The 11,553-nt window shown below is 41.8% G+C and overlaps 2 protein-coding genes across 2 annotated transcripts; both read right to left on the reverse strand.

Moving 5' to 3' along the window:
• Positions 1 to 2,068: 2,068 nt before the first annotated feature.
• On the reverse strand, positions 2,069 to 5,267 carry LOC104718647 ((S)-ureidoglycine aminohydrolase). Its single transcript, XM_010436427.3, has 13 exons — positions 5,097 to 5,267; positions 4,869 to 4,997; positions 4,321 to 4,408; positions 4,139 to 4,215; positions 3,818 to 3,857; positions 3,649 to 3,715; positions 3,428 to 3,513; positions 3,255 to 3,336; positions 3,078 to 3,134; positions 2,957 to 2,995; positions 2,754 to 2,824; positions 2,493 to 2,546; positions 2,069 to 2,345 (listed from the first exon to the last, which is right to left on the reverse strand). Exons 1-13 carry the CDS (start codon positions 5,131 to 5,133, stop codon positions 2,276 to 2,278), a joined length of 897 nt encoding a protein of 298 aa, XP_010434729.1. The 5' UTR covers positions 5,134 to 5,267; the 3' UTR covers positions 2,069 to 2,275.
• A 5,293-nt stretch (positions 5,268 to 10,560) lies between these two features.
• On the reverse strand, positions 10,561 to 10,869 carry LOC147935998 (uncharacterized). Its single transcript, XM_087468551.1, has one exon. The coding sequence runs from the start codon at positions 10,867 to 10,869 to the stop codon at positions 10,561 to 10,563; it is 309 nt and encodes a 102-aa protein (XP_087324677.1).
• Between the last annotated feature and the right edge of the window lie 684 nt (positions 10,870 to 11,553).

Raw genomic sequence — 11,553 nt, forward strand, 5'->3', positions numbered from 1 at the left:
TTGGTGTGGAAGATATGAGCAAGAAGGACTTCAAGCTTAGAAGGGAGATTGTTGGCTTAAGCATGAAGTCAACTTAAGAAGTAGGATAAGCCTTATCCAAACCGAGTTATGGTTAAGAGATATGGACTATGTATGTTAGGAGCTATCTAACATAAGGTTTTCCTAGAAGGATTAGGACAAAGGTTTTTCTATATAAGGAGATGTCTACTTGTGACATAACTTATGATTTAAGAGAGAGAGATTGAGAGAGCTTAAGTTTTGAGATAATTTTCTTAAGTAATAAAAAAAAGGTGTTCTTTGATTCGATCTTGAGTTCTTAAATCAAGCTTTAAAACAATAGACCTATATATATTAGTGCCGTTAAGTAGAAATTAAAATTCAGTCAAAAGATATACATAGGTAGATTATGTGTAATAATCGAATTATCTGAACTTTTGGAAGAAAGGAGACGTTGATAACATTAGAGACTCTAGTGTATCTAATTCCTCATGAAACATATTTGGGTTCTAGCTAGTTTATTACACATGTATAATAGTATAATACAGTCATTCTCAACCCCAAGTCGATGACACTAGCACCCAAATATGGAGAACATGTTTAGGTTACAAATTCTTGTAAAACCTATCACTTTGTCTGTCTTTGTTGATTATCAATTTTGTGTTATTATTGTGTGTGTGTTTTTGACAGATTTCGCTGCGGCCAATGTTTTTGCTTCTTATTTTTCCCCTGGACCTGTTTGTTACCTGGTTGATTCGCTTTGTGTAGATCTCAGCTTTCTCACTTTTTGTTTTTGTAGAGATGACGAAAGAGTTTTGATTGAACAACTCCATCTTCTCCCTCAAACCGCTCTTGACGTCGGACCGTACGTTTTCTGTTCAGTTTTCTGTTCAGTCCACTGAGAGCCAATGCACTCTATGTCTCCTTGAAGACAGTGATGTAGCTTACCTTGCTAACCCCTCTTGTGGCCATGCGTGTGTCACTCACTTGCGTGAATGACTAGCTTTGCTGTTGACCTAGTTCAAGATTCTACCCTGTGTTTTACCACTAGAGGCTGCTCTACAATGATATATTAGTGCCGGTGAGTAGAAATTAAAATTCAGTCAAAAGATATACATAGGTAGATTAGGTGTAATAATCGAATTATCTTAACTTTTGGAAGAAAGGAGACGTTGATAACATTAGAGACTCTAGTGTCTCTAATTCCTCATGAAACATATTTGGGTTCTACCTAGTTTATTACACATGTTTAATAGTATAATACAGTCATTCTCAACCCCAAGTCGATGACACTAGCACCCAAATATGGAGAACATGTTTAGGTTACAAATTCTTGTAAAGAAGTTTGTTTTATGGAGAACATGTTTATTAATTATGAACTAATTAATCAAACAATCTTTGGGCCATTCCAAATTATAGGCTACCTTTTTCGTATTTTTAATTGTCTCTCACAAATTAAGGTTTTAATTAAAGACTACATACATATACATAAACGCATTCACAAAACACTTGTGTTAAATTATTGCATAAGTGGGAACCATGGACTTATGTCGAGACCACTAGTTATAGCTTTAGAGAAAGTAAATTATAAAAAGGTAGTGAGTGAGAGATAAAGAGAGGAAGAGCTTAATTAGGACGAGTAAAGACAAGTAGACTCATCATAATATTCCTGTTTAGGAAAAGGGGATGTGGTGACCTCATCAAGAGTCACCGTCGGTGAGGATAAAAGGGAAGGGTGGTGAACCTTTGGTGGTGGAAGTGGCGGCTGTTCTGGTGGTGGACTACGTTTTAAATAATTCTCCCATCAAAGTTATATCGATTGATCTTATCAAGAAAGATTGTATTAATAGTTTTTATGAAGAATCAAATAAAATTGGGACCTAGTATAGAAAAAGATTTGTTATCAAGTTTGACTATGGACATACATATATACCTTTGATTAGTGCTATAACACTATGGTGGTAAATATTCAGTGAGACTGTAAAATAATGTTGGTACGTAAAATAAGGTGTCGACACTATTGCACTAGAGGCAAGGCAAATACAGATCATGTAGACTAGAGTAATCCCAGTTGCTGAAACAAAGATATGGAATTCTAAATAGTTTTTTTTGTCCAATACAAGTAAGACTCGAGTAGCTAGTAGTTAAGAGTAGACATGAGGCTTTTAAGACAAAGCTAAACAACAAGGTTCTGGCTTTTACTGCAAAGAACCTTCTTTTTACACAGAAATCTTCTTGATCCTATCAAACTTCCCACCAAGTCCTATAAGATCTTTGATCACAATGGATTCCGATTCACATCTTTGTACAGCAGATATCGAGATCTCGTCTTTCCAAGTGCAGCATACCTGACACAACGAATACTATCTGAGAAAGTGTGGTCCAATGATCTTTCAGGTAGTCAAGACACAGTACCAAGAGAAAGTTTGAATCTAGCAAACGTTTGAGAATTTTTTGAAACAGAGTAGAAACTCGAGTTGTGTGCAGTCTCTTACCATTGAGGAACAAAAGGAGCCATCCATATGACATCACCAGCCTGAACTGGATACCTATTCAAAGAGAAGATCACATATTCAAAGAGAAACTCAAGTTGTATCGTCAGTGGGATGTAGCTGTGGTAGCAGCTTTATTTTGGTAAAATGCTTCTGATCACATTACATGACCGTTGCACAAAACTAATTATCTTGGTTGTGCATGTGTGTATTTATGGAAGTTATATATCCACACTTTTAATTTATTAGTACAGCGTAGCGTACCAGTTATCTCCCAAACGATAAATGCCTTGGCCCTCCAGAAGCAACAAACCGTGTTGGTTATAATGAACTTCCTATTAACATTGCAAAATAATATGAGAAGACTGAATTGAAATAGAAAAATAACAAGAGAAAGGAAATCACGAGCCACGGATGGTATCAAGATCCATATGGTAATGAAGCATTGGAGCTATACAGTTCTGTACCTTAACATTGAGAAACTCTCCAGGCTGAAAATCCATGATCTGCATATGACAGGCACAACGGTAGTTAAGTTTAGACGTCTAAAAAAGCGAAAGGATTAATTCGATCAAGAAAAGTGCTTACATGGATGTTGAAGTCATAAGCAAGGGACATCGGAAGAAGTTTCCGCAGTTCAAAAACCTGTAATAGTAACAAAGATCTTCAGAGATGACTGATGTAGGATCTAGAACTTGTATAACAATGTAAGTTGAAAGATTTTAGATGCATTCTGAGGAAAGTGGAGAACTTTTGCACACTTACCTCGCCAGGAGTCTCGAGTAGTGGTTGCTTGTCTGTGGAGCCAACGATAAGCTCTGTTGTGTGACTTCCAAGATGTTCATACCTAGAGATGTAGCAGTATAAGAGGAGTTTTAAAGTTATAAACTGAAGCAAAACCTGAAATTCCTTGTCATATTAAGGGGCAGGAGAACAACCTTCGCTCGAAGACAACAAGTGTTGCAGACTCAACACAGTTCAAGGAATGATAAAAGTTTGGAGGTAGGTATGCATATGAATCAACCTACAGGAAAAATAGGATTATCAGCAAAAATGAAGAAACTAGTGGAGAAATCTTGCAAGCATTCACCATCAAAGCTGGGTAGAAACGATGTAACCGGAAGAATATTTCGGTAAATTATTCTAATACAAATCATACCGTCAATTTTTTTGAAGAAGTGGATGTGTTAGTGAGTGTCACAGCACCCTCGACCACGAATACAAGACTTGAAGAAAATTTAAAATATTGGAAGGAGTTAATAAGCAGGGTGTAGATCATAAGTGTAATAAGCGTATGTCAAAGAGAGAGCTCATATAAGTTACAATACCGCTCTATGTCTTGCGGAGGCAAACTTGAACTTGACATTTCTGCAAGAGACAATAAAATCAGCTAGATGCCACCAATTCCTACGAGTAGACCTTTATAATACCGCAAATCCTTAAGACCTTAATGACTCGACTAATAAGAACAAGAACAAGGGATTCTTCTAATAAGAATGAGATTGGTGTAGCAGCGCACTCAAGGACACAAAGCTAGTTCCTAAAAGATTACATTGACATCTCAAGAGTAACTCTATTATGGAAGAATATAAGAAAATAATCCCAAGAACTTGATGTTCATCGTTTGTGAGAATAAATTGGTTCCAAACCTTTCATTTTTGCCAAGTACATAACAAAATGGGAACCCGTTGCCGGTGTGATCAAATATGCCCCTAATGTGTTTGTCCTGTAAATTTGAGAAACAAACAAATAAGTGCAAAACTTGCAGACTCTAGTAACTACAAGATGAAGAAGAAAAGTATGGAAAATAAAAGAGTGTTATGTAATGTACCAGTCAGGTAAAGGGCTGTATACATGACTTTCCGGTGTTATCAACGCATGATCTCGTTTGTATACACTTCTTGTGAAACCAGGCAAGTCTACAAAACAACATAATCAAAACATTTCTGCTTAAAAAAACATGACGAAGATCCAAATGCAGAATTCTCAATTACACAAGTTATCAGAAATCCCATCTGAATACACAAAATAACAACTATCAGAAAGAGACGATTAATCTTAATCCACACTCCCCAGAACTGAAACTTGAATGCTTCCATGGCTTCTATAATTCTATGTCAGCACATAATTGAGCAACAGTTAAGAGCTTTTTGCAAGGCATGAGCCAGAAACCCTCTCAGATTAAACACTAATTCAAGTAATCCTAACTTTTCAATAACTTAATCTCTCTAAGTCTCTAACTAGAAATCAAAATCAACCCTATTCACTAAGACCTCGCAGAATCGACCTAACATAAAAGTAATAGAACTTAACCAACAAAAGGATCAAACTTTCATGACACGAAGCTAGAGACGAGTGCTTTAAGGAAAGATATAAAACCTTGGAGGTGTGAAGGAGAGAGAGTTGGATTTGTTGCTTTCCAATAAATGGGTTTCGTCTTCTCATCTGATTCAACAATCGAAGGCGCTGAACAAAACCCATCGTCGCTTTCCGAAGCTTTAACAAGTCCTTTACGAAGGTGATAAACACAAATAAGAAAGTTCTGATTAGTTTCACACAGTATGCTCAAAACAGACATATGAAGAATCGTAAAAGATTCTTACTTACTGATAATGATGAAGACGATTAAGTGAAGTGATCGCATTTTTTCTGAGAATTAGTGGAACGATTCAGGTTCAATGCTCTCTCTATTCATTCATGTTTATAAAAATCTAAAGAGAAAAAAAAAACAGAACACGACAGAAGATTCTCTGAAGTGGCCAGTAGATTGTTTTGTTTGGTAGCCTCATAAAAATTATATACTTTTCGAAAAATGGGAATCTCGGTTTTAGTCCGGTTTGATTTGGTTCGATCGACAAACCAGAATTGTTCCAGGAAAAAATCTATTGGGCTTATTGTTGAGCCCATTAATGATATTATGAAGCCCGAACTGATACAGATCTTCGTTATCGTTTCGGGGTCTATCGGCCACTCTCTCTCTTTCTCTCTCTGCAACAAAGGAAAAAATGGAGGTAGCAGCAGCGACTGCGACGAGCTTCACAACGCTCCGAGCTCGTACGTCAGCGATAATCCCGTCTTCTACACGGGGAAATATAAATACGTGTAACCTGTAGGCAATGGATGTATACTAGCAGACATCTTAATATGCATCAACTAGCCAGTAACTGTATGTGCTTGCTAGCGAATCTAAAATCATGCTATCATTCTCTTTCCGATACTTTTGAATTTTTTTTAATCGTAAAACTTATCTGAAATGGTGCGTCTCTGTTCTATGTATTGTTGTGCACAAGGTCAAGCTGTATTCAAAGCATATTGGTAAATCCCCGGAGCATATTGAAGCTGATATGAAACGCCCTAAATATTTTAGTCCCAGTGAGGCTGTTGAATACGGGATCATTGATAAGGTACGGTAAATGACAGAAAAATCGGAAAAACATATTAGTGGTTTTGTTTTCCATCTGCACAATTGAATTATTCTTCATGTGCTACGTTTGCAGGTGGTTTACAATGAAAGGGGCAGCCAAGACAGAGGAGTTGTGTCCGACCTTAATAACGCACAACTCATTTAAATGTCAGATTGTCTTCCAGAATCCCCCATGATTAACAGGTGAAAGCTAAAATTTGCTCGCTTTCATTCTGCATATCGATTATAATGATGATGGAATTGCTTTTTGGACTTTAATCTCCTATATAATTACACAAAGCATAAAGTTTACACATGTCAGGAACATATTCTGGAATGTACTGCTTTCCTTCTGTCACATTTGGACCAATTATCCCATTGTAGGAGCATTTACTAGCAAAGAGGAACACCTGTACAAGTTGAAATACTTTTTACACCTCACAAATGGTTTATAATAATTACTTTAGCATTCATGCAATAGCCTTATAGAAGAAACCCGACGAATACATGCTTATAGTGGATGCGTATCTTCTAGTTTTGCATTTCCTTATATGATATATATTCTCAAACCTTTGGACAGAAGGTGGACTGACAAACGCGGCAATTGACATGAAAGAGACACTCAACGTCACCGGAAAAACAAAGCATGTTGCAGTTGGGACCAGGACACTTGACAAACTTCAAAAGAGGTAAAACACAAAAATTGTCAGAAGTTAAGAGAAACAAGAACAAAAGAAAAGCTCCGAGTGAAAAAAGATTACATTCTTATCAATTATGAATGAATCAGTTATAGTATCATTGTAGAGCAGCCTACTAAGTATTAGGCTACAATCAGTTATAGTATCATTGGCGCCCACTGTGGGGCTAGAGTAGAGCGCTTCTTTTTGACGAATCAAGACCAACGATCTGCATTTTCACAAAGATTCAAGACCCATGACGAACTCCAGTGAAGATCTCAACATCACGTCCGAACAGACAACAGAGCAACGATGGGGGGCGTAAAAGAACACGCATTGTCCCGCCTCTACAACGACCTTAATCGAAGGCTCCCTGCCGAACAACGCAACCTCTCCGACAACGTCCGACGCACCCTCTGAACCTCTTGTCGCTGCACACGCTGAGCCTGGACTTGTCGCAGAACAACTAGTCACCAACACCGCTGCTCTCCCAAACGCCTTGCCCACAACACGAAGGAGCGGACTCGACGGCCTGATGCAAGCCATACTCGATCGACTCGACTGCCAAGAAGTGCGAACAAACGAACGGCTCAAGGCGATTGCAGCTGCACAGGAGGCCTCCCAGAATCAGATCAGCAGGCTCCAGCGCAGGAGGAGCGAGCACCGAAATGAGAGCAATCCTGCCGATCAAAACGAGAATCCTCCTCCCCCTCCGCAGCTATCTGTGGAAGATCGATACGAGAGCCACAGACGCCGCCCCGCATCTATAATCGTAGGATCCGTCAACAAACGCAGCAGAGAGGAGCCAATTGACGAGCAGCGGGACAGCCGGGGCCGGCAGAGTAGGAGTCCCCGTCTTCAACACTGCCGAGCCGACAGTCTAACGGAGATCTCAAGGACGAAACCATACAGCGTTTAAAGACGATGGTCCATGAACTCTCCTCAAGAGTCCACCGAGCAACGAGCGCCCCCCATCTTGATCGAGTGTACGAGGAAGTCTAACGCTCGCCGTTTACGGCAAGGATCTCCCACGTTCGCGTCCGTTATGTGAACAAGTTCAAGTTTATCCCATACAACAGATTGGATGATCCGAAACCATTTTTTAACTTTATGAGTTTTGCAATTAGTCGAGCTCATTTCAGCGAAGAAGAATACGAAGTTGGCTGCTGCCAATTGTTTGTCGAGAATTTAGCCCATAAAGCTTTAGGATGGTTCGCCCGGCTTCCACCGAACTCGATAGGAAGCTATCATGAACTTACCACCGCCTTTCTCCTGCATCGCTCTACATTTTTGATTAGAGGTGCCTCAAATGCTGATCTCTAGAATATGTTCCAGCAGAACGACGAATCACTCCGGGACTTTATGGAAAGGTTCCAAAGGATCGTTTCGAAGCTTTCAATGGCCGACGATATGGCAATCTTTGCCCTTTGTAACACTCTTGCTCACGGATCTCGATTTAGGGAAGATATCATAATCCACGAGCCTCTGTCTTTGGACCATGTATTGCACCGCGCTAACAAATACATCGAGATAGACGAAGAGAAGGCATCAAGTGCAAGCCTTCCAGAACCGCCGACCTCCAAATCGGCCAAAAGAAAAGAGAAGGTGCAGGACGAGCATCACGAGCCTCGGCAACACTTGACAAAGAGTATTCTGATAAATTAGAAAAAGGAAAGAAAGTTCAAGCATTCGCTGTTAGCAACCAAAATCCCCAAGCGTCCTCATCAAAACCTTGGAATAACAAGTGGGTCCGGGACCCATCGGGTAAAGGTGGAAACAAGTATTGTGAGTATCACAAACGAGCAGGACATTCAACAGAAGAGTGCCGCACTCTCTAGTCCGTCTTGCTCGACAAATTGAAAGAGGGCCAAATCAACGTCAACCTCGAGCGACGACAAATAGCAGCCCACAAGGACAACCACTTCTTTAACACCGACAACGAAAATCCAAGTTAGCGGTACGACAATACCCCACGCCACAACACGGAACCGAGACCATGCCCCTGCCTCTGCCCACATCGCCAACCTTTAAAAGAAAACCCAAGCCGGTTGAAGATGCAAACGCTCCAACCCGCGCCGACAAATTAATATGATCATGGGCAGTCTGGCGACCTACCGATACTCGGTCCGTTCAATCAAAGCTTACTGACGGAGACTGGAGGTTAAACGGGAGTGGTTAGCTCAAAGTACGCAGCCTACGACAAACTCTGATCCGATCATATTTACTAAGGTTGACACAGCGGGTCTAACTGGGCCGCACAACGATCCGCTGCTGGTCGAGATGGAAATTGGTGAAAGCGTGGTCAATAAAATCTTATTCGACATAGGCAGCTCGGGCAACGTTATTTTTAAGGATGTGCTCATCCAAGTGGAGGTTGACCTGGGGACAGTCGAGCACGATGTCCAACCTTTCACCGGATTTGATGGTGACACGGTTATGACGGTGGGCATGATCATGCTACCGTCTATGTTTGCGGAACGATGCATTGCATCAATTTTGCTATTGTCGACAAGCCGATCGTGTACAATGTCATTCTCGGCACGTGTTGGCTGCATACTATGAAAGCAGTGGCATCGACTTATCATCAGGACTTAAAGTTCCTGACTACTAGAAGAATATTTACGCTACGAGGGGATCCACTGGTAGCGAGAACCTGCTTCATTATCGAACGACAGCAACGCAACGCCCAGATGTTTGCCATATCGAACTCACCTGAGCGGCATGACCCTTCCGACGCAACTTGTTGCGTGGGGATCGGTGCCGACCTGCCACAGTTCATTAAGGACAAGCTCGTGAAGTTCATGTGTCAGAACGCCACAACCTTCGCATGGAACATGATCAACATGACTGGAATCGACCTTAGCATAACCTGCCACGAGCTCAACTTGGATCAGACATTCAAGCCAATCAAACAAAAGCGACAAAAGCTCGTTCCAGAGCGCACTACCGCTGTCAACGAGGAAGTCATAAAGTTGCTCGATGCTGGATCCATTAGAGAGGTTTAGTACCCCGACTGGTTAAGCAATCCAGTAGTGGTAAAGAAAAAGAACGGCAAATGGCGTGTGTGCGTCGATTTCACTGATCTTAACAAGGCGTGCCCGAAGGATAACTTCCTCCTTCCGCGAATCGACCAACTATTCAAGGCAACCATGGGGAACGAACTTCTATCGTTCACGGATGCATACTCGGGGTATAATCAGATTATGATGCATAATTATGCAAATTCTTCAAAAAATACTTGAGATTGTCACCGATAATGGCACGCAGATCACTTCACTGCAATTTGAAGGTTTCTGTGCGAAGTTGAGAATTCGCTTTAGCAAGTCTACTCCCCGCTATCCGCAAGGCAACGAATTATGCATAATTATGCATCATAATCTGGTTATACCCTGAGTATGCATCCAAGAACGATAGAAGTTCGTTCCTCACGGTTGCCTTGACTAGTTGGTCTATTCGTGGTAGGGGGAAACTATCCTTCGGGCACGCCTTGTAGAGATCAGTGAAATCGATGCACACCCGCCATTTGTCGTTCTTTTTCTTTACTACAACCGGATTGTTTAACCAGTCGGGGTACTCAACCTCTCTAATGGATCCAGCATCGAGTAATTTTTTGACTTCCTCGTTGACGGCGGTAGTGCGCTCTATACCGAGCTTTAGTCGTTTTTGTTTGATTGGCTTTAATGTCGGATCCACGTTTAGCTCGTGGCAGGTTATGCTGGGATCGATTCTAGTCATGTTGCTCATGTTCCATGCGAAGGTTGTGGCGTTTTGACATAGGAACTTCACGAGCTTGTCCTTAATGAAGTGTGGCAGGTCGGCACCGATCCCCACGCAACAAGTTGCATCGGAAAGGTCATGCCGCTCAGCTGAGTCCGCTATGGCGAACGTCCGGGCGTTGCGTTACTGTCGTTCGATAATGAAGTAGGTTCTCGCTACCAGTGGATCTTCTTGTAGTGTAAATATTCCCCTAGAGGTCGGGAATTTATAAGCATTAATGGTAAGTCAATGCCACTGCTTTCATTTTATGCAGCCAGGGCGTGCCGAGAATGACATTGTACACGATCGGCTTGTCGACGATAGCAAAATTGATGCAATGCATCATTCCGCCAACATAGACCGGTAGCAGGATCGTGCCCACCGTCATAATCGTGTCACCATCGAATCCGGTGATAGGTTGGACATCGTGCTCGACCGTCTGCAGGTCAACCTCCATTTGGATGAGCACATCCATAAAAATAACGTTGACCGAGCTGCCTGTGTCGATCAAGATTTTAGTGACCATGCTTTCCCCAATTTCCATCTCGACCACCAGTGGGTCGTTGTGCGGTCCAGTTAGACCTGCTGTGTCATCCTCAGTAAATACGATCGAGTTTGTTGTAGGCTGCGTACTTTGAGCTAACCACTCCCGTTTAACCTCCAGTCACCGCCGATAAGCTTTGATTGAACAGACCGCCCATGATCATATTAATTCATCGGCGCGGGGCTGGAGCGTTTGCATCTTCAGGCGGCTCGAGGTTTCTTTTAATGGTTGGTGCAGGGGCAGGTTCTGTGTTGTGGCGCGAGGGTAGTGTCGTACCGCTTACTCAGATTTTTGTTCTTGTGGGCTGCTATTTGTCGTCGCTCGAGCAAGACGGACTAGAGAGTGCGGCACTCTTGACAGCTTGCTCTTGATGCCCTTACTTCGTCTTCCTCGATGTATTTGTTTGCGCGGTGCAATGCATCGTCCAAAGTCAAAGGCTCGTGGATTATGATGTTTTCCCTAAATTGGGATCTGTGAGCAAGAGCATTACAAGGGGCAGAGATTGTCGTATCGTCGGCTATTGAAAGCTTCGAAACGATCCTTTTGAACCTTTCCATAAAGTTCCTAAGCGATTCGTCATTCTGCTGGAACATATTCCAAAAATCAGCATTCGAGGCACCTCTAATCATAAACGTAGAGTGATGCTGGAGAAAAGCGGTGGTGAGTTCGTGATAGCTTCCTATC

Source organism: Camelina sativa, chromosome 10 (genome assembly GCF_030686135.1).
Source record: "Camelina sativa cultivar CO46 ecotype springtype chromosome 10, ASM3068613v1".
NCBI classification, from domain to species: Eukaryota; Viridiplantae; Streptophyta; class Magnoliopsida; order Brassicales; family Brassicaceae; genus Camelina; species Camelina sativa.